Genomic DNA, 23846 nt, shown 5'->3' with positions numbered 1-23846 from the left:
GCCACCTAGCTTTTGTCACTGCAATTCCCAGGTACAGGTTGGGGGTTAGCACAGGCCTGGGACCACTCCTGGTGGGCAGCGTGGAGGTAGCTACTCTCTTTTGGAGGATAAAAGAGAGTAACCATATGTGCAAAGGTCATTTTATTCAGTTGGCTTCAGTGCCAGAGAAAGGTACCATGCATGTTCACTCTAACAGTATAGGCATGAGTCTGGCACGCTGTCTTCTTTGGAGAAACTTTATTGAAAAATATTACTAAAAGAATGTTTGAAGACTCAAGTACAATTTCAATCTTTTTCTTCCACTCCTTCAAGTACATCCCAAAGACAAATTTTTACCTAAAAGTCTAGAAGTCATCTGGTGCCTCACAATAAATGTTTATTTGCAGTAATGATAGGAAAACAGAATAGCAACAAAACCCAACAATATTATGCCAGCAACATTCATGCTATTATTTTAAAGTGTTCTAGTTTTGTTACTGTCCATCTTTATCCCTTTTCCTCCACAATAAATTATCTTTATAGGTTCCTTGCACCTGAGTCCCTGTCCTTTTACCTATTTGCACCAGGTCCTAATAATTTTGTTATTATACATAAAATTAATTAAACAGTGGTGGGGCTCGCATGGTGTCACTGAAAATGAAGTCCATTCTATAATATTACCTGTGAATATCTGTTGAACCTACTCAGAAGTTAGCAATAATCACTCTGTGTACATCTCTTGACACTAATGATTTTTCGATCTATGTACAAATAGGAACACAGAGCGAGCTCTTGGCCTAGCAGTACTGAAAGAAACCATCAGCATTATAAGGCTTTTACAGTAGCCATTCCTGTCATACAGGCCAAAGCTTATCTTGCTTTGAACAGCAGAATATGCAAATTCTTCACTTTACTCACCATGACCAGTTAACCTTCATATTCACATTCACTGTATGTGGATAATTCTTTTCATTTCAAATAGTGTAAGCATGTAGCTATTTCTTCTGTTACTGCCTGAAAAGTATGAAATTTTAAAGCAGAAAAGATAGTATTGGATTGTAGTTGAAAAGTGCTGTTTATCCTTAATGCTGTATTTTTTAGCCAACAGACTACAGATAAAGATTAAATAATTATTGAATTCAGAGAGTATAAGCTACCTTTTCAAAAGTCGTCTAAAAAACTGTCACTTGTACTACATCCCTGTATTGCCTCAGTGACTGGACAGGATGGTTTTGGAAACGGAATAATTAGTTCTCGCTATGTTCTTGTAAACTGGATTTGCTTTTTTGGCTGTTCAGCCTAACTCTGGTCTTGTCCTGCTATTCATTGATTGGAATGAGAAATGATTTTGTGAGATTTCCATACATGCTTATAATCCTGAAGCTGATAGACTTTCTCATCTTCCAGTTTTTTATTTCCTTTGGCGTCAAACTGGTATTTTTAGTGTTCTAATACTTGGGAAAATAGCATCTTCTCTATTTCTGCAATTATTTTTCCTTCATTGTGGCTTTTCTACTTCTTTTGCATGGTTCAGAATGGTCTGTGATTTCCAGCCCCTACGTGGGCAGCAGTGGTTGCACTGGTATGCATTTGGGCAGATTTTGAGCACAGGCACTGAGCTACTGAGTGCGATGGCTTTCCAAGAGCTGCTTCTTGCAGAACAGTCAGGATGCTGCACAAGAGTCTGAACCTGTCTCTCTGAGGTACTGGTTATTATTCTTCAAGCTGCAAAAGAGAGAAAAAATTATATCAGCTTGAATTTTACTTAGAGTCCCTCAATTCCAAACCAATACAAATACCATACAAACAAGTAAAATATAAAATGTCAATTATGACAAATAGTGATCACAACAGGCCACAATGATACTGGGGTGTATATGAACAGACTCCATTCTGAGCTATCCTGGAACGAAGAAGAAAAGAAAAAAAAAAACAAACAGAAAAACTACTGCTCTAGATAGAGATGGATAGTTAGAGGCTTAGTTAAAACCTTATAATTAAGGAATGATCATGAGCAGGAGTAGGACCTGAAAGACAATGAAGGCTTGCTTATTACCTTCCAGCACAGAAACATGTGCCAACTGATACGGCCTCCACTTTCTGTGTTATTTTCGTATCTGGAAGGAGCCATCATACTCAGAAACCCAGGGATAAAATACAGCTCTGTCACAGTGAATGAGGATGATGTTCTTTTATTTTACCTTTTCATCTTTTCTTTTTTTTTTTTTTAGTAGGGAATAAGTGTATCTGTTTAATATTATTCTGATTATGCTGAGGTGCAGGGGGCAGAAAAATCAGGAAACAAAACAGGGAAAGATGAAGGAATTCTTCTTTATTCACTGTAGGAAGCTGTAAACAAGTGAATGTTCTTACCAAGTGCTCTTACTGGGCTGAAGAAGTTTAGCCTCCCCATGGCTTGCCCCAAGGGGCAAAGGAATTACTCCCCATTACTCTGGGGAGACAGCTGACAACAGAAAAACACAGAGCAAGAAAGAAAAAATAGACAGTTTCCATCTCTTAATGAGAATAATGAAATTTGCCTACACCATCATTTTTTTTTGTATGTTTATAAGAAATAGAAATACAAGTCATTTTTGCTTTATTCTGTCATGCTTTGCTGTGTCCTTGTTTGTAAATACTAAATACTAGTAAGGACTCTTGATTTTCACGTAGGTTTTCTCTTTTGAAGAGGACGGTGTCCTCCCCATTCGAGTCATGCTAATGAACAATTTGACCATGTGGCCCCAAAGGGGGAAAAATAAGCCTGCAGATGTAAAACACAACATAACCTGCTATGGTTGTTAAGTGTGACCCTATGAACTGTCAATCCAAGAATGACAGGACTTAGAGGTAGCAAAATGTATCCCCAGAGGCATGCCTGTGAGAGGTTTACCCATAACTAAGATTTTGTCATGGTTTAACCCCAGCCAGCAACTAAGCACCACGCAGCCGCTCACTCACTTCCCGAGAAAATCGGGAAAAGAAGTAAAACTTGTGGGTTGGGATAAGAATGGTTTAACAGAACAGAAAAGAAGAAACTAATAATGATAACACTAATAAAATGACAGCAGTAATAATAAAAGGATTGGAATATACAAATGATGCACAGTGGAATTGCTCACCACCTGCCAATCAATGCCCAGTTAATCTCCGAGTGGCGATCCCCCTGCCCCCACCCCCCCCCAGTTTATATACTAGACATGACATCACATGGTATGGAATACCCCATTGGCCAGTTTGGGTCAGCTGCCCTGGCTGTGTCCCATCCCAGCTTCTTGTGCCCTTCCAGCTTTCTTGCTGGCTGGACATGAGAAGCTGAAAAATCCTTGACTTTAGACTAAACACTAATTACCAACAACTGAAAACATCAGTGTTATCAACATTCCTCTCATACTGAACTCAAAACATAGCACTGTACCAGCTGAAACCAGGACAGATTTTCACCTTCAGTTTGTGTCTTGGAGTCTTTCTGGTGGGCTGAGTTTCAGTGAATGCAGCTGTGTGGTTCACAGCTTGGCTTAGCTCAGCTGCAAAGTGTTTTATAGTAGTGATGCAAGGAAATCTTGTTTTTGTAGAGCTGAATGTACTATGCAGTTCTCCTGGGCTTACCTGGCTTGAGAAGTAAAGGATATTAATGGTAGGTCTGAAAGCACTGTGCAAAATCAAAGAGAATTTGTAGCCTGGATCCCAACTTGAATTTCCAAAAGACACTGAATTGCTACCCTCCTCCACCCTGCCTGCAGTTTGGAGCATTTACTTTTAGGATCTTCTTTATCATATAGGTAATGTAGTCAGTTAAAAAAATTAATGAATGAAAAAATTAAAAACCTTGTTTTGGCTGGCTAATAAAGAAGACAGGATGTTTGAATTAGGGGCCTGTGTGGTGAAGGGATGGAATATCAGAAAACCATGGTATTGTCTCAGTAATACAGACAGTACCATCGCTTTCTTAATTGGATGAATTTGAATAAATTTGTATTAATAGCTAATCAGGGATTAATATGACTGGTCACTAGCATATATTTATGAGTCACATTTGAACTCTTACAATGGCTAAAGAAAGACAGTAGCTAAGGAAAGGTCATATTTCACAAGAGCACTTCTTCCTGGGCTACAAAGCTTAATCATTATTTCTATTGCTGTCCTTTCTGGATTTACTGATTCTGCTTCTGTATTATCAAAGTGAAAGTTGACAGCTGCTAGGTGATCCCGTCAATCACCAAAGTTCGTTGATCAGAGGAGAAATCTTGTGGAAATTCTGGTTCCTAAGTGGAAGCTGTGACAGTTACTGTCAATGAATATATAATAAAAATGGGAATTAATAAGGTCAGATGCTATTAAATGCTGTAAAAACAGGCAGCACCAATATAATTTTGAAATGATATATGTGATTTCAGTGGATTTGCCAACTCCAGCTGCAGTGTTTCTGCTGAATTTGCCTGCAGTCAATTTCTAAAGCTCTTTTAGTAGAGAGACAGAAATCAGTTCTTACCTTATCTTTAAAATAGAAAGCCTTGTGTAACATGTGTTTTAGACTCCTGGAAAAGTTTACCCCTATATTTTGCATTAATATCTTCAGAATTGTTCTCTGTGGGCTAGATTTTGAAATTCTAGCTTTGCTTTGAAGTCAAGGCAGTGGCACCAAACAATGTTGTGAAGAGTTCAAAGTTTCCAATTTGCAGCCTAAATTGTATGCATAGGTAAAGTATCCTCAAATATCCTTTTCCTGGAAGAAAGAAAACAGTAGAATAACCATGAAATTAGGAACTATCTGCAGATCGCTGTTTCTTTCCAGCATTTAGCATTTTGATATCTTATTTAAAATGAGGATAATTCCACCCAAGATACACAAAAAGCACTTTAGTAGGTATGTCGTAATTTGTTGGTTTTGGTATTCGGTGCAATGGCAAAAAGGTTAAGTATCAGCGTGTGCTTTATTACCAGTGTAGAACAATAGGGCTCAGAAACTCTCTGGGGCACAGACAGAGCCTGGTTGTACAAGCTTAATATCTAGAACCTAATCTCTTTGCATCAATTAATAAAATAGATCCTGGCTGACTTTCGTGTCATTCACCTCACTTGGTGCTCAAGGAAGACATGTAAAAGCCATTTGGAATATAAATTTTTAATAACAGTGATAGTCATCAAGGACCCATCTAGAGTAATGAGGTGAGCTGATATTTCTTGCTCAGTGAACTACAAGAATACAGCTGTTCGGATATGTCCAGGTAAAAATGAGGCAGTAAGATGCTTTCTTTTATTCATCCTGAACGATTTTATTTTGGTACCATCCTCCTCTACAAACACTCCTTTACAATTAGCGTTTGTAAATTGGATTAGGAATTAAAATTAATTTTTCTTCTCTTTTTCTTCTTAATGTGGTTCACCAAGTTGCTGAACTATACCCAGTGCTTTGCTCTGCTTGTGTTTTAGTTTCCGTGGTCAAGGGAGAATTTATAGACTATGGCCTTAGAGATTGAGGGTCACATGGCACACATTTCTTGTGTCTGGGTCACTGCTTAGCAATGGAGACTTCAGCGTCCAGTTGCACAGATCCTGAAACAAGACATCAGTGTTAGCCTTCTCTGCCAGTTTGTGGCAAACCTTCAGGGCTTTTGGACCTCAGGACAACCTCTGTGGATTACGTGAACTGAAGCAAATTAAGCCTTTCACTTAGCTGATGAGAATTGCAGGATTTCTATGAGAAAAAACAAGTTGTTCAGAAAGCCCAAATAATTGTCTGCTAGTGTACTATTCCTTGTCTTTATTTCTGCGCTTTTTGAGTGTTTCTTGGAATTTCATTACTGTCTCTCAGGTTTCTAGACTATCTTTTCCAGGTTTAACTCTTTCAACTCAGTCTTGTGTTTTCTGTCGTGGAGCTCCTATCCTGCCTTCTGTTGCTGCTCAAGGAACAGCAGAGAAAATTTTATACAGTGAAGGAGAACATGAAGGCTGTATGTAGAGACATCTCTTACAGTGTTGTTGCAAGAAGAGATAAGTCAATACAATGTTATGATTTACCATTTCCAATTCTCTTTAAAAATGGCTTAAATTGCATCAGTCTAATCTTTAGTTTTACCTATGCATATGCAGACATGCAGCTTAGATTATAAGTAGTTGTTTGTGCTAACTGGTAAGACAGTGTCAAGTGCAGATTTGGAGGTACAGTATCAGACCATCTTCTTTTTCATCTTCGTCTTCTTCCTCCTCTTCCTCCTCTTCCTCTTCTTCCTTCTCCTCCTCCTCTTCCTCTTCCTCCTCTTCTCCTCCCTCCTTTTCATTGGCTAACCTTATTCTCCTATATGAACATAGTGTGTTAAAATTACAACATGTAAGCTGTATTGAGTCAATTAAAGAATCCCTTAAGATTTTAATGTTTTGAAAATAGAATGTTAAAAAGAGGTAATATTCTGATGAATTTTTGTTTTAAAGTAACTTAAAAAGATGGCAAAACAACCATTTTAATAGGAAATAGTAGGAAGGAAGATATGGAACACAATGATAATGGATTCTTATGGTAATCATAGCAAGGAGACTGAAACAAATATGTTTGAAGCCTGTTCTAATTACAGGTCTTCCTCTGATTGCAGTATGAAGTTCTTCTTAGATGAAACTCTTCTTAGAAGTTACACTTAACTGCAGATCCTGAAACCTGCAGTTCTACTCAGGACAGCGTTCATTGATACTGAAATGCTCCAGTAGTGGACTTCAGATCAAAAATGACTTCAGAGCACTGAATTGTTCCTAACTCATCCAGACAATTGACTTTGCTTGGAGATCATTCTCAAGAGATACCTTTTTTTCTCAGGAAAGTTTATGTTCATGCTAATATCATTGCTTTGTCAAATAATGTCATAGCGCCATTATGAATAACTATTGTAATCTTTTGATCAAATTTGTACTATTAGCTGATGCTGTATTGCACAGATGTGTTGTTTATGTTTGTGACTCTTCTGTGGGACTCATCATTGCATATCTGAACTCCCCTTGCCCAGAAGCTTTTTGTGTTCATTTTTTTTCTCTGTCTTTCCTCTCTCCTTTTTTTCCTCTTGAAAGCAGGGAAGTCAGAATATCTTACATCATTTGTGAATTCAAAAAGTGCAGCAGACTCATTTCAGAGTCTCATGAGCAAGGTAGGCAGGGCATTAGTGAGAATGATATACTGAATAGATCACAAAGTGATAGATCATCACACTGGCCCTTTCAGCTTTATTGTCTACTCTACAATAATGTCATCAGTCTTATCCTACAGCACTGCATTGATATGTGCCATGATACCTTAAATCTTTGCAAGGAGAGCAAGACGTAATCTGACTGGTGTTAACAAGCAATATTCCATTAAAGTAGATGTAATGATACCAATTTATACCAAAAGGCAATCTCACTGTTGTGTAGTTTGTTGCTTCAGACCTAGAGCTGGAAGTGATATTTCTGATTGAGGGTAATCATTTTTATTTGTCTTTCTTTTAGAATGCAAGAAAAGGTGAATAAATGAAGTATTTTGAAGTCATCAGTTTTGAGGGCACCTTAAACCCAAATTCATAAACTTGTTAATGACTTAATTTCCTGTGAAGAATGAAGGTCATCTCCAAAGTTTAAAACCATGATTTTTAAAATGACTGTATAATCATCACATTCTATAAAGAAGAGTTGTGGGTTAACCCCAGTGGGCAGCTCAGCCCCACACAACTGCTCACTCATTCCTCCGCAGTGGGGTGGGGGAGAGAATTGGACAGGCAAAAGTTACAAAACTTGTGGGTTGACCTAAAGACAGTTTAATAGGAAAAGCAAATCTGTGTGTGCAAGTGATGAAAAATAAAGAATTCATTCTCTACTTCCCATCGGCAGGCAGGTGTTTAGCCATTTCCAGGAAAGCAGGGCTCCATCACGCCTAACAGTTACTTGGGAATACAAATGCCATCACTCTATACGTCCCCTCTTCCTTCTTCCTGCAGCTTTTTTTTTTTTTTTAATTTCCTTTATCAACCTTTCTGATAGTGGGGCCCGGTTTGGAATCATTTACAACAGTCTCAGAACTATTCTAAATTACTAATCCCTTGTAAAAGCTTGCTGATAGGGAATTGATTATACTGTAAGAGCTGACCAGAATCCACAGTGCGCTGGCATTCTCCCTGGCAAGCCACCTGTATTAGAATTGGTGTACATCACCTGGGGAGTTGCCTAGATGTAGGTAGGTATTTGGGACCATCTTAGAGGCTATAGGCCATTTGAAATGTATTTGTACAATGTGATAGTGTAGTGATAGTATTTGGCCTATTCATGTTATGAACAAACTGAATAGCTCTGTATGTTACACATACTCTGTAAGTGTAGATAGACTATTCTGTTCTACCCCCTTTGGGGTTGTTTCTTTGTAGCTGTTTAGCTTGTTTTCTCCCATTTTTCCCTCGGGTCCTCTTTAATACTCAAAAGGCAAGAAATGGACTAGGTAACTTCAGATGGCTATGGTGACTCACCTAATAATCCTGGACTTAATTTATAGTGTATAGAGAAAAAAGGTCACTTTTAGGATGTGATTCAATTGACTTATTTTAGGTTTATCCATTTTTGCAGGTATTTCACAGCCTCAGTCTAGCTCCCATCTATGGCAAGGAACAGAATTGGTTTGTAAAAAGCTCCAACAAAATCAGAGAACAACATTTTGGAGTTGAAACAGAAGCAGCTTTTGAAGTTTTACCATGGTATCATCAGTTCTCTAGCCCACAGAATGAGTAGTATTGTACATGCAAAATACCAGTCCTTATGTTACATGTCACAGTGTTAGACTGTGAGAATGATAAAGCTGCTGGCGTTTCTGGGGCTTACTGACAGCACACAAATGAGTATAAGAGAAAATAAAGTTTCTTTTTTGACTGGAGTTTTCAGTGGCTGGTCAGACATCTAGCTTTATATTTAGAAGGCAAAAATAAGCATCAGCATTGTTTGCTTGGCATCTTCTGAGTTTTGTAATGCAACCCTCAGTTGCTAAAGCGATTATAAATGGGTGTAAACTATTATGTCATTCCGCTGAAGTCAGTTGAATTATTCATGTCTGTCCTGTACTTGGAGTTCTGCAGGACTGACATGAAAAGGGGTCCCTTAAGCTGGGGGATGTAATTAGGTAATAAAATAGACAGATACAGGGAAATAAAGGTGGCATGGTCAGTTTTAAGTCTGGCAGTTCCTAACTTCCAAACGTTTGGTGTGCAATCTGAATAATCTTCCAGCATTATTTATATTACATTTAGTATAGAATGTATAAAACTTAGTCAGCGGAGCTTCTTACAGGGAGTTCGTTGTTTTGTGCAAGAGAGAATGTCCTGGCTTTCAGGCTGTTTCAAAGAGAATCTCAAGGTATTGTTCTCCCTCCACTACTAGGCATATGCAGGGTATTTTTCTGCCTTTTTTCTTCCACCTTTTTTTTTTCCTAGCTATGTTCATTTTCTTAGGCAATGATAAATCTATTGGGCACATATAACCATAATTCTGGCTGAACTTTTTCAGCAGTTCCAGTGGGTTTCCTTATTTTAACTTAAGGAAGGATCTGTGAAATTTTAAAATGTTTATTTCATTTCCAGAGTTAAGTGCCACCCTTGGTACCTCTGGACTGACATTCAGTTTCCACTAGCATTTGACTTTTCTTATCCCTCAGGGTTAACTAAACATTTATTAAATCACTAAATGTCCCTGTTACTCTATGATATCCTTATAATATCTATGCATATTTTACATCTGTGAATTTAAAAGCTTGTGCTGTTTCTAAACATGGAGAAATGTTCTCACAGAGTACTAAAATACCTATCACAGTACTGGATTCCATCTAAAAGCCTGGATTATAAAAACAGATAAAATTATATTTGTGTATGAATAAGAATATTGAAAGTTCTTGACGCATATCTCACAAGCTGACTGAGTTCTGTGTGCCTATAACAAGTAGCTAATTACATTAAATGATTTCAGAAACTTGATGTTTCAATGAAAATAATTGAGTACTTCATAATTTGCTGACACCACATAATGACAAAGATAATGGACATAGATTTATATATATGGTAGTAAGAAGTTCAGTTAAATGCCTGCCATAGAAATAAACCTGTTAAAAGAAATTGTTATCAACCACTGATCTCTTCACTAATCCTTGTACATTGAAACCCTTTTAAGGAAATGCCTTTTAAAATAATAGACCACTTAAATTAATACAAACAGCCTATCTTTAAAATAAACATTTTAAAGAAGTAACTATGTAACACATTAGTTTATGCTAATGGCACCGTGCAGGAACTTTGAATTATCTAATTAAGGTGCAAACTGTCACCTGGATAGATTAATTTTACTGTATAGTTTTAAAATAATTCTTTGTATTCATTGATTAATTAAATATAACTGTGTGATTTCAGTGCCTGGAAAAATATAATTAGTTGCTCTTAACTGCTTTTTTTTTTTTCTGCTCATAGGACTTGAATAAATGCAGTCCAGCTGCCCCACACTCGAAAGTGACTGTGACCCTCCTGCTGTTTTTTCTTTCTGTGATTCTGCAGCTGTTAAATTCTTTCCATTCAACTCAGACATTCATGGCACCCTTTTTCTCCTTATCCACATCTTGATATTCTTTACAACCATTTAATCTTTAGCAGAAGAACGTGGAATGAGACTTCCTAAAGCTAGATTTCCTAGTCAGACTGAATAATAGTAGGCAGTTAATACTGGTGACATCTGAGAGCAAACACAAAATCCTAAGCAAGCATGCATGTAAGATCCTTTTATTTATCCTAATCACTGGATCTTACTTTGCTTTTTTTCTTAGACCAACGTGGGATTAATTTAACATCATGAGCTTTAGCAGAATTACTCCTGCTGTACTCCACAGTGAATGAGAGCAGAATCTGGTCCAATATTGATACAGTATGCCAAGGGGACGGCCTTAGCCTATCTTGAAAAATGTTGCTTGTGTACAGTTTGTATAACCATTATACAATTCAGAGCCAGGAGAACCCCTGTTACCCAGACTGATACTACTCACAGGGTTCAGAGGGCACAAGGGAAGCTCCCACAGAAGAGAGTAGAGAGATGATCTTCCAGAGAAGGTATTTTGCCTGTATGATTTAAGAAGGTCCTAAAAACCTTCCCCATGATCCCAGTACACCTTGTCTGAGCTACTAGTGAGCACTGTGGGAAGGATTTTATGTATTTCCATTCCTCTTTGGCTAAGTCAAGGTTGTACAGAAGACAAAAAACAAAAGCAAGGAAGAAATAAAGCATCATCTAGGTGGAACATCAAATTCAATCCTGTTTCCCTTTAATATCAAATTTTGCATTTTACTCTGGCTTTGCTTTCTGCTTCTGTCATATATGTCTGTCTGGGTATGTTTCCAAATGAGCTGGGAAGTGCTTTCTTGGCAAACAATGAGCCAATGAAGTAGCAACCCCTCTAGGAGACCAGGTGGGAAAGTGTATAAGCCCACTTTGGTGTTTCAACTCAGTACCGCGTCATGTTTCTGCAAAGGCCTTGTGTATTTTTCAGAAAAAGTCAAAAGTCACTTTGCTTCACACCACCTGTTTGCAGTTATTTCAGGCATCTGATTCCAGGCTTCCAAACACTGGGACAGGAGCTGGGCCTAATCATGTCCTTCTCTGAATATCATTTCAAAGCTTCCTCATAGTTTCACCCTTGTAATGTCATGCCCACCATTGTGCCTGTAGATCAGTAGACCAGCAGTCATGACCTTGTCCGGTGCCCCTTGAAGGAGGACGACCTTCTATCTTGGCCTGCTGGTGAGGCCCAGCAGCAGGTTTCCTGGAGGCAAAGTGCACAATACCATGACAATCACCAAAACTCTTGTCTTGTAGTGTCATCTTAAAGAAAGGGATGCGTAAGACATCTTCTAATTCCTAAGTAGTGAGATGTGGCTCAGACTCACAGGGCAGGTTTTTTCTCTCTAGTAGGAGAGGGCAAAAATTTACCTGTCTGTTCAGTCACCTTTTGACTCCTGCTCCCAGGCATTGCTTCATTCTGATCTCTCTTAAAAAAAAGAGGGTACCTTTTTATTTTCTATGATTTCAGACTTTTTAGTTTTGCAGGAGGACTTTCAATTTTGACACCCTATTTTCATGTGGCTACATCTGTGGAGAAGTGAAACTAGCTTCATTACACACCAGTACTACATCAACTCTGTGTTAACACAGAATCAAATTAGCAGGTTGATAAAGTTAAGTTTGTTCTACAGTCCATATATTTTGCATACAGTGAAGCATTTTACTGCTCTGTGTGCATGTTTGTGGAGTGCCCAAGCATGAAGAGGGAGTTAGCTATGGAGAAGGCTTACCTATCCGGAGGTAATTGTAAACATTTAGAGTTAGAGGTAAATGTTGGTGTAATGGGCTGCTTGTCTGTTTGATGCTAGCATATTTCTGAGTTAATGTCTCATTTTTGCCAATTTCTTAAATAAATATATTTTTACATTGCTTTATCAAGATGGAATGAGAATGTCAGCTTTAAGTAAGATGATGCAAAAGTATTGTAATGCAAATCTTCAGCAGATGTTGTGAATTCATTCTTTATTTGTGTAGCTGAATCCACTAATCCCAAGAGCTGAACTATAATTTAGATTCTATTTATTATTCTGCTGCCACATTGTCTGAGATGAGGAAGCCCCTGCTTAATTACATGAAGTATATGAATAAATATCCTAGGATTAAGACACACATATCTTCGTTATTTCTTCTCTCCAGAAATTGAAATTCAGATGTCTAGAAAAGATTAAGTGTGGCAAAACCTAATGCAAAAACATAAAATCTAGGAAACAAAAAAGATAAATCCTTCCAATTCATTTGTCTATCACCCATCACAAAGTAGTATCTTTATCTGAGAAATTTATTTTACTTTTTACTCAGTATAAATTAGAATGTCCCAAACGGCCACTTTGTATGCAACAGTATTCTGATCCAGTGGATTTCATAGCCCTGATCCTCCCTCAAAAGTCTGTAGTGAGCTCCACATGGGGCCAGTGGCTGACCCATGTGCAAGTCACTGTAAAATTTTGTTCTGAGGATTTTCTGTGTCTTTTCCACTTCTTAATGTTGTTCTTTTATCCCAGGTACATACCATTTATGTCACTCTTAAGTATATTTTCCTTTTTCCCTAGACATGTTAAAGCATGCTATGTATGCCCCTATACCTCTTTGTTTAGGAAGTGAATTTTTAATTGTTGAAGTAGAAAATCAGAATGTTTCATCAGTTGAAAAGTTTCTGGCTTCCAGTGGCTTATATAAAAACATTGTGGTAAAACTATGATACCCGGTCAGTTTGCTGTAAGGTCAGCTTTAGCGTTATCGCTTTCAAGGTTTCTTTCCATCAGCAAATGTCTGTGTACCAGATTAACCCAGAGAGAATAAAACTGCTTGCAGGTTTCCCAAAATTACTCTTAATTCTATTTTCTCCCTTAATTCTTAATGGTCTGCAGGTCTAGCCATTTAATCATGTGTGGCTTGATACCAATTAGGATATTTAAAACAATTAACACTAGTGTGGTAAGCAGGTACTCTGAAGTTTTGGTTCATTGCCATATATACTTACTTATAGTTTCAAACCTATCAGGCAAATTGTACTTCATACTCATCTCCACACCAATCTGAATTAGTTCTGTAAGTCTGTATGAAGCAGCCTCAGTACAAAATGTGTTTCATATAGAGGTGAACCTTATAGTCTTCTTACAGTATGTTTTTGTACTCCTGTAAAAGAAGCCCAAAATGCAGTCTGTTTGTCTGCTGTAGTCTGTTATTTATAAAGGCATCTTTTTCTTCTCCACATCCAAAGATTTATTCTGTCTAAAATTTTGAATACCTGCTTTGGTTGTTAATATTTATGCTGTATAATGAGATAGTTATGTCATATATTGTACAGAGATTGGCAGAATCACTTTTCTTTTTTTGAAAACAATAATAATCTATTTCCCCTTTTCTAATTATCTGGAACTTCCCATGTTCCTCATATTTCAAAAATAATTAGTTTATTCCTTCAAGAAAAAAAAGAATATAACACAGGGAAGTGGAATGAGTATGTATCCTTTATATACACATAACATTAATCAAAATTCCATCCTATTCTTTGCTGCTGACTGCTTTTATAAGGTTTCTATTACTTGACAATTTTCCAGACATTGGGTTTTTTTCTTTAAAAAAAAATGTTTCTCTCTTCAATAGATAGGTCCTCTAGATATTTCAGCTCTCACTTGCTAGATTTTTCAAATAGAAACCATGCCTAACCCACTCTCCCCATCCTCCCCAGATCCAAACAAACAGAACTAAAAACCCTGAGTTCTGAGCACAGTGACAAGTTTTGCAAACAAAGTCCATCTCTTTCACATACTTCACAGACATAATAATATATCAATCTGTTCCTGGTTGTCAAAGGAAGAAAAGAGAAAGTTTAGAAAGGGAAAACAGAGAATTTAGCAAGACAGCACAACCTGGTTTTACTCCTTTGTGATGACAAATTTTACATTTCTTCTAGCAGAAATACAGGATACAAGTTAATTTTGATTGCTGCCTTTTATTCACTACCTTTTGAATAGATCTTACTAAATTATGTCATTTTACCTTGCCAAACAGAACACTTTGTAGTAAACAAAAGAAAGAGAAAATGAAACTGCAACATAATGAATTACACTGGCAGAACTGATTATTTTTCCTTGCATAAGCTGTGTTTGGATATCTAAAACTTAAAACTACATTACTTAGCACTCTTATAAAGCAGTTACGTGCCAGTCATACGTGATTTTTATTTTTTAAATAACAAAGACATGGAGAGAAGCAGTTGCTTTCAGGAAGGATTTGAGTTCTGGTGTTAGAACCTGTCCTCTTACTGAAGATATTGGATTGCAGTCAGTAGCTACCTCTGACTTTGTAATTTTTCATTTTTCTTTCTTAGCTAGGCGAGAGGGAGACCTGTGAAAAAGAATAGCAAAAATGAACCAAAAAAAAAAAGTACTTCTGAGGCTTCAGTTCAAAGACATCTATGTGGTTTAAGCTGTTGATTTGGAGCTGCTTGGTTTTGTGCCCTTTGTACTTGCCGTGTTCTTTCCATTAGTATCTTCTATCATGTTGATGTGCTGTTGAAATTGAGTGTGTGGTGTTTATTCCAATGCTTACAGATTTGCTGTGCAGACAGAACTGAGAGTACAACCCGACAGCCTATTTGTGCACACTCCGTGTAAATCAAATAGCGTGCTGAGCCTTAGAATATTACTGTGGGTTACTGTGCCATAACCTGAACTGCAGAATATTCTATCTCAGGGAAAAACAGCATGCTGGATCTTGTCAGCTGTGCACTTAGGGAAGTGAGGGAGAAAATGATCAGATAACATCCTTATCTGTGAAGACCCAAGAGAACTGAGTTTTCCATATTCACGAGCTACCTGAGGGTATTGGCAGCAGTACCTAGTCCAAACAAACAAAAAATCTCCCTGATAAAGAGCATCATTCAGAAGTAAAGGAAGAGAGGTCAGAGCACAGCTGCTTCAACACCAGAGGATCCTGGCCAGTCTGTACATGCTCACAGTGCTAGCCTGTCTAGCCAAAAGGTCTTTCTTCTGTTTAGGTGTGTAAAAATGGCAAGTTAGGACAAGGAGAGTGCTAAGGAGAAGACTGGGGAAAAAGGAGCTTCTCTCAGACTGATTTCCTGTGGAGGGGCGTTGGGGAGAGCCCCACTGATGGTAGTGTTCCCTGTCTCAACTTGCAACTGGAAGAGGTCTTGCATTTATTTCCTAATCAACACTGCATTAGTCTTGACATGGTGGTGGAGGGGTGTTGATTCAATTTAACGCTTTAAATCTCCCTGGTTTGTATTTTGGTTTGGATCCCTTAGTGAGTGAGTTGCTCTGGCTAGGCCATGAAATACTGTTTCTTACCAGCTTCTTGATGTGGCTAGGAGAGAGATTCACTTTGTCTAATATTATATGTCTGTACTGAAGCCAAGAGCATAGACTATCTTTATACTCGGTGGAAAGAAATGGGGGTCTTGCAGTGCACAATTAATCTGAACTATTTTAAGCATCAATATTACAGTAGGGTATATGACACCTGAATAGTGTATTCTACTGACTCTTAAGACTTAAGTCTAGACAGCTAACATGTCAATCCAAGTTTAGCTGAAGTGTATTTAACCTTTTTTTAGCCAGGTGGCACTGAGTATGCTCACTGGATTCCTCAGGATCCTCTCTAAAGCCTTACAAGTACACTCTGCATTATTTACTTGGAGCAAAATGTACAACATGTCAGTGAGAAGAAGCCTGGTATTTAACTGGGTTTGTTCATTCACTTCCAAGCGAACTAAGGCTGCAGTGTTAGGGGAGGAATTCTCTGTTAAGGGAAGGTTTCAAAGACTGTCTAGGTTACATCTCCCCAGAAGCAAACCCTGTTGTTTGCAAGTAACTCAAGTTTATCTGCACAAGCCTGCACCATAAATTCAGTATTTTTTGTTACTATTTTCTGTGATACAGTAAATTTGAAAAATAATAAGTTCTTTTGCTATTCTTGTGACCGTGAAAGGGTTACATTTAAGAGGATGTTAAATTGTGTCTACATGGTAACACAAGCTCAGTTCACAGTAGAAAGTATCTGATACACTAAAGATAATGTCATTTTGATAATAATGTCTCACAGGTTCTTATTTATTTCTTTATATCTTAGTTTATTGTCAATTTTGTTTAGGGGTTTTTTTTTAACATAATGTTTTACTGAGGTAGCACTTGTGAGGAAGCAAGTTTAAAATAGAAAAAATGCCTAAGCCAAAGCTATAGTGTTTGGTTATCTCCCCAAAAGGAAAAAAAAAAATGAAGACAGTTTAAATATTGTAACTCATTTAAAATTAAGTACAAAAAAATCAAATAAGCTTACGATTAGACCACCACTTTTGTCCAGGACAAATTTGGGCTGCCACCAACAGGTGTGGCCTGCTCATTCCCACTTAACCGTTCCCATTAATTTCCTAGTGTTAACAGCGGTGTTTGCACAACTGGGCTGAAAATCAAATCAGGGAACCATTCTGGCTGAAAAATAGCTACAAATTTTGTGCTGTTTTTGTTTAAGCAGCCTTATACAAGATAAAAATGATGGATCTGACATAGCAGATGATGACACCAGGCCTAAAGTGCTTTTTCATCCTAGGTGCTTAGATAGCCAGTATATTTGAATGAGATAGGAGAAATAAGAAAGTTATGTTAGTCCCTCTGTTAGTTACTCTGCAGATGAGTAAGTCAGACAAGCAGACTTAAAGGTGAGATTACTCTCAGGCACCCAGAATGCAAGCATCCAGCCTGGACTTCTCTTCTGAGTCCATCTGTGGTCAGTGGAGAAAGGCACCTCCAGAGGGCAATCTCTTCTCATTTTAACAAAAATACCTAGGATGCATAGGACAAGTCACCCTGTGGAAATACCTCTCTTCACAGACTGTCTTAAGAACAACATGACAAACTCAGGCTAGGAGTGTAACTTTTCAGTGTCTAACATAGAGAAAGGGTAGGTCATCTTCCAGATGACTTGCTATGTTCACAGAGGGAGTTTGTGGCAGAATTAAAGTTCCGTAGATAGCTCTTTCTCTGCTACCACAACCATTAGCCCACCCTGTTTTTCTAAGATAGGGGTTGCTTTAATGGCTGGAAGGAATTGTGAACTCTGACTAGACTTCCAGGGTAATGTGGTAGAATTTTAGAGACTTTTAAAGCTGGGGGAAAAGAGTGGATCATTGTCTGGCCTCCTGCGTAATACAGATTTTAAAGAATGCTTGGTTATCCTTGTTTTGAGTCCTGTGATTTGCATGGATCTAAAGTAAATCTGATCCAAACTTAGAATTTCAACCTTTTAAATTTTAATTTGGCTCTGTTTCAGGAGTGAAATACATTTCTTTGGGTTTCTGCTGTGAGTGAGTTTCAGGCTGACCACTTTCACAGTTACTTCTTCATGCATTGTGAGTCAATGCTGAATCATCTTTGTTTCAGTCAGCAGTTGCTAAACTTTCCAGTAGTTGTCTCTCTAACACTTCTGATTCTCCATGATTTCTAAGAAAATCCAGTTGATACAAGTATGGAAATGAGGTGGCCCCAGCCTTAATAGCAGTCCATGAAACAAATATCTTTGTGACCATACAGCTAGTTGAGCTATTGGGAAAGTAGGATGCACAGTTTTCTACTGCTAATCTGGAGTGTTAGACTAACTAAAAGGATCTCTGGTGAAGTTTTGGCCCCTTCCAACCAGCATTTCTCCCAACAATTCCTGGGCACAATTTGGGAATTAAGACAGGCTAGTGACCAGTTCCAGAAGGCAGCTTAGAGTGTACTCTGTTGGAAGATGACAGAGTTTAATAGAACATAGCAGAATACTTAATAAATGGGCTGGGTTTTTGCCAGATGGTTTCTATGCCAGAGAAATAATCCCTTTCATATTCCATTTAGTAGTATAGACTTAGCCATGGAGTCTTCAGCAGGACTGCTATCAGACCAAAGAACATTTCCAGACTGCAGGAGCTGAGATAACCAAGGGTCTGTGTGGCTCCAGGAAACTAGAAGTCTAGGTGTAATTTGGCCTTAGAGCAGTTTGCCTGCAAATGTTTCTCCAGAGCTGCTACAGCTCCTGGGACCACTGATGTCCCCGGCATCAGTCATTCTGGCCCTGCAGCTTTGCCTGCCATGGTCTGTGTGAGTGGTCCCAGAACAGCACAGTTTTGGGTTGCACCAGAGCTGTAGGTGAATTCAGCTGTTAAGGAACAGAGTAACTAAAATGTCAGGAAATGTAGTTAGCACGCACCTTGTTTCATTGAGAGTTTAGTAAAATGACACATTTGCAAAACCTTTCTTTTTCAAAAACTGGCTTTTTATAATGAAAAAGCATTCCGGCTCATTACATGCAGTCAGATCTAGACTGAGCAGTACCTTCAAGAAAGTATAGTAATAATGTGAAGCATCAACATTTATAAAATTCATCAGTTTCTTTAGTAATATGTTGTCGTAAGTTCACAGTTAAAATTTGAATTTTATTCTTTATTTGACTTTGTATGACTTAAGTTTCCTACACTTGTTCTTTTATCTGGTACATCAGAGCCCTTTAATATCTAGCATTTTCTATCTTTGAAGGTACTTGATCCTATAGTCAAGTCTCCTCTTGATCTTCTTTCCAATAGTGTAAACTGATCAAGTTCCTTAAAGTCTCTTTGCTATAAGACTTTTTGTTCAAAGTGAAGGAAGAATTATTTCTGACTGATGGAAAACATCTTTATCAAGGTTACTTTCTTATGAATTACTCCTTAATAGGCATATGACATACTGGAAAAATATCTTCCTCCTTTCAGTGACCCAGTTCAGTACCAATGAAATCAGTTGGTGAGGCTTTGCATTCTTTCTGCATTGATTTTCAGTGAGGCATCCAAAGAACTGACAGGAAGCAAATCTGGGTTTTAGTCATCACTTGTCCCACACTGTTATTAACCAAGGTCATGTCTAATAATATACAAGATTTAAAGTGATTGACCTTCTTGTTTTCTTCACCCTTAGCAGAATCCTAAGTTTCCAGTTCGGATATCAAAGATTTGAGAGTCAAAGGAAAAGCGACAATTTCTGCAAAGATGTCAACTAGGCCAACATTAGAGTAACTCAACTTCTGATTTTTCTAGGTATAAAGATTTGGCTGATACAGCACTAGGAGAGAAGAAGAAGTTGTCTGCCAAGGAAAGATGTCGTCTTGTTCTTCAGCAGTGTAAATTACAAGGCTGGCAGGTTTGTGATCTACAAAGCAATTAAAATATCATTCTTTAAACAAGCTAGCTGAGTCATTTCCATTGTGGCAAGCAACCAGATCCTTTGCAGCAATATATTCTTTTGACATTTAATATATGCTTTGGGATAGAATCAAACTGATTTTCTGAGTTTTCTACCATATGAGTAGCTGTGATCATTGTGTCAAAAAATCAGTGTATTCTTGTAGGAAGGAAAAGATTTCAATTAAGCCTGTTATACCGTATAACTTTGCATCCAGGTTTTTAAAAGTGTCTGGTGTACATGTTTTAGTGGTTGAATGGTTTCTGAATTACAAAAAAACCCTGCACATTTTCTTTATGTAAAGTCCTATATTAAATGCTATACTGTCATAATAGGGGAGACCCAAAACAACTACTTAGGACTTCCCCGTGCTGATCCAGAGACAGACCAAAGTATCTAGGGTTGCTGTACGTCAAGTAAAGTAAAAAAAAAAAAAAAAGGCCAAACACTGAACAGGAAGCTCTCAACTTCCTATCCCATCTCCTTACCCTATTTATATCCTAGTTAATCCTCACAAGCATGAGGATTGCAAGGTGGATGTATCCATTTGTCCAGGGTACTCAGTCATCTCCTTTGGGTAGCTTTGTAACTGAGCAGGACTGATTTCTTTAACATATGCAGCTTCTAAAGAAAATGGTGTTTCCTTGCACACTATATAAGCTATTGTACAGAAAGGAAGTGTTCTGTGACTTAATGTGTAGAGCATTCTCCCAGGGGGTGTGAGCTTCAGATTCAGGTCTTTTCCCAGCCTAGAAGGGCTGAAATCTATTCCACAAGAGAGGATCCAGACCAGTTTCAGGGACAGATACGAAGTTTAGGGACTGGACAGTGGTTAGGGCACTCCTATAGGCTTCTTTGTGAATATTAGTTTAAACGATGGGGTTAACATAGGTCTTCTTATTCATGTATGACCTCTAAGCATTAAGATGCCCAGAAAAAGTTTCTGGAACTGTTTATGAAGGACAAGGACTATGTTGGACTTTGTGCTATGGATGTTTCTCAGTGGCCCAGATTCGTAGTTATAACAAAAGGTAGGCTCCCCACTAGGTTGGGAGCACACATGCATGATCACCTGCACTTGAACACGTAAGGAGAATTTTCTTTGGTCAAAATGCTGTTTAAGTCCCCTTTTAGCCACTAAAGTCAGTAGTAAGCCCATATAGCCCCATTCCCTCAATAGCAAAGAGCAAAAGGATGGACCCTGAAAAAGACAGCAATACTAAAATAGACTTGCTTTCCCTACTCAGGTTTCTTAAGTCAGTTCTGGGATATATTCTGCATCCTTGACACAAGGCTTCCTATAAAAAACAATTATATCATTAGTATCTAGAAGCTGTACCTTTGTTTACAAGTACCTGGAGCTGAGAGTACCACTAACCTTCAGAACTTGCGTGGGGCTACAAGCTTGGGCAAAAGCTATGTAACAGTAATTGCATATTGTGCTCCAGTCACGAAACACAGAGCAGGATGCCTACAGAGTTTATTTCCCCAGGAGCCAGTAACAGTGTTACAGGACAAAAAAAAGCAATTGGCCATCAGTGAAAGCCTGCAGCTCAAGACTAGTGATTCTGTAGTGACTGGCATTTGAAAACAAGCCTGAAAGCTTGAAAGACAAAAATGTAAAAAGGAAACTGCAAAACAGAATTCCTCCAACATGCAGAGGACTGAAGCTTTTGATCTCAAACAGATTTTAGAGGTTCTGACTCCAGAATCTCATTACCACAAGGAGAAGTGAGGTGTGCAAAACTACAGCAGTGCATAATGCATTGTCCTTCAAACCAGAAAGGAACAAAGCTCTTAAGAGACACTGATAAGTTAAATGGAATAGGAGGGTTTGGGGTGAGAGTTATTGCCATTGTCACTCAGTGACTAAGAGGCACATGGCAACAGACTAAACTGAAAGGAACAAGGTCTGAAAAAAATGAGTGACCTTCTCCTTACACCTTTTTCAAGCCACAGAGGGATATGACAAACAGATGGAAAGATGATAATTATGGCAGAAAAATCTAGGAGAAAATTCACTCTTAGGTCCAGACCATTTCTTACACACAAATGCCCAGTGAATACAAGCTTGACACCAACACATTTTGTATAGGTGATACAAAACCATATACTCAACTATCAGCAGTAGTGACTAATGTCTGCGTCACATAATCTCTCTCTCTCAATTATCTTTTTGATTCATTTGACTAATCATGAAAGTTGAACTTTAAATAACAATCTAAATGAGGAAGCTTATTCAATCTGCAGTTGTCATGGGTGCTCTCCTCTATGCTTTTACAGCAGAGGACTCTGAAAAAAAGAAAAAATGTAAAAGGGAGAAGAAGGGGGAGGAAAGAGAAGGAAAAAAGGAATTAGGAATGCAGATAATGTCAGCTAGCAAAGCCAGAGCAAAGGAGTCATCTGTAGTGCATCACTAAAAATCATCCAAGAAGTAGAGGGTTACACGTATAACCAGTTTATTCAGCCACTGTTGCCAGCAGTAACTACTTCAAATGAGTCACTGCTGGAACTGAAAATCTATTTGATGCAGGAGTTCATGAATAAGTCAAAAAATGTCTTCCCCAACACTGTTACCTGCACTTACCTGACAAGCTGTTGCAGATTTGGGTAGATATATTGACCAAAAAAATAGATAGCTAAAATATACTCATCAAAGATGATGAAGTTTAGGAGAAAGCAACACACATCTGAAATGAACCTCCTGCTTATATGTCATCATCAGAGATTGAGGTTGCCAATAAACTCCCCAGCAGAGGGGGGAAAAGAAAGATCTGGGCTTTATAGCTGAGTGAATCTGGATGATACTTTATTTAAACTTCTTTCTGATAATGTACCTCACCATACCATTTTGTTAAAGGTGATACTAACTTGGGGGAGGGGAAAGTAAATCTGTGTTCTGAAGTGAGAGCCCAAAAATGAGTAAAGAAAATGCTTTCTTTGTATTTATTTCCTGCTTGACAATTTATCTTTTCTTTCTCACGTAAGTTGTGTTTGTAGAGTGTTTTATTAACCAACAAAACAGCAAACCCCAGAGCCTACTCACAGAACAAGTTCTTTCTCCTCTTAAAAATACTGCAGTCTGTTTAAAAATAGAGGACAAGTGCAGAAGATCCAATACCAGAATCCAATTTTGGTTTATTTTCTCCTGTTTAGTAGAGCATAAGAGCAAACACTATCAGCTAGCCAACGTCTCATGCTTGCTTCAGCAGCTTTCTGTGTTAGAAGAAAGTATTTATTAGGGAAGTGTTGATAGGTTTATGAAATGTTGCTGTTACTTGGGTGAGCTGAGCTGAAGATAACTAAACTAGGACAATAAAATAGCGGTTTCATTGAAGCTGGCATACCATGCAGTTTCAGTCATGCACTTAGCTTAACTACTGGAATTACAAAAGTGCAGAGCTACTAATGAAAGGCAGTTTTTGCATCCTGACTCTGTGCGCAGCCTAGATAAAGTGGGTTTTTGGCTTAAATATATAATTGATCGTGACAAGCTTAGCTACTTACTGTGACTTTGAAGCACACCCAATGTAAGAGAAAATCAGATTGCTAAATCAAAACAAACCATTCCTGCTCCAGACAGAGTGAAAGTAATAGACTTGTTTAACCCCTAGAGAAGTTAACCCCTGGAGAAGTCAGTGAGTGTTTTGCTATTAATGTTAGGAGGAGCAAGATGATACGTAGTAACTTGATAGTTAACTGAGTGGAAGTACTGGCTGCTCCATGTAAAGCAGAAGAATCTCCTGCCCTCCAGAATATCTGAAGGCCTTTTCATTATGAAACGCACATTTTCAATGCTGTGTTCATTTATTGTTACGCAGTGATGTGTTAGCTAAGCAAAGCCCACGATCCAAATAGCATGACTAGCTTGCAAACATTATCATGCTTTGGGAGAAGTACAGGGCACAAACAGTCCTTGGCTTTTTTTACTGACAAAAGGAAACTTTCATTTGCTTGGATTATCATTCCTCATGCTGTTAAGCTTGCAAATACAAATTCAATAAAGGAGAGTTAGCTCATAGCTTACTGAGCTTTCTCATCAAAACTTGGAGCTTTACGTTT

General features: G+C 38.0%; 1 protein-coding gene and 1 long non-coding RNA gene across 4 annotated transcripts in view; one reads left to right on the top strand and one right to left on the bottom strand.

Moving 5' to 3' along the window:
* MYO16 (myosin XVI) overlaps nucleotides 1–23846 on the top strand; it is a 393194-nt gene that overhangs the window by 304978 nt on the left and 64370 nt on the right. For all 3 annotated transcript variants that reach the window (XR_011322146.1, XM_069770289.1, XM_069770288.1), the window contains exon 28: nucleotides 19640–19742. Coding sequence is in view for 2 of the 3 variants with exons in the window: in XM_069770289.1 (XP_069626390.1) it covers nucleotides 19640–19742 (103 nt within the window). In the remaining variant the exon portion in view is untranslated. The remainder of the gene's footprint in view (nucleotides 1–19639; nucleotides 19743–23846) is intronic.
* On the bottom strand, nucleotides 242–23445 carry LOC138681921 (uncharacterized). Its single transcript, XR_011322147.1, has 4 exons — nucleotides 23292–23445; nucleotides 6059–6277; nucleotides 4472–4705; nucleotides 242–1704 (listed from the first exon to the last, which is right to left on the bottom strand). It is a non-coding gene; the product is annotated as an uncharacterized lncRNA (long non-coding RNA).

This window comes from Haliaeetus albicilla, chromosome 25, assembly GCF_947461875.1.
Source record: "Haliaeetus albicilla chromosome 25, bHalAlb1.1, whole genome shotgun sequence".
Lineage (NCBI taxonomy): Eukaryota > Metazoa > Chordata > Aves > Accipitriformes > Accipitridae > Haliaeetus > Haliaeetus albicilla.
The sequence above is the reverse complement of the archived record's forward strand: the minus strand, read 5'-3'. Positions and strand labels throughout refer to the sequence as shown.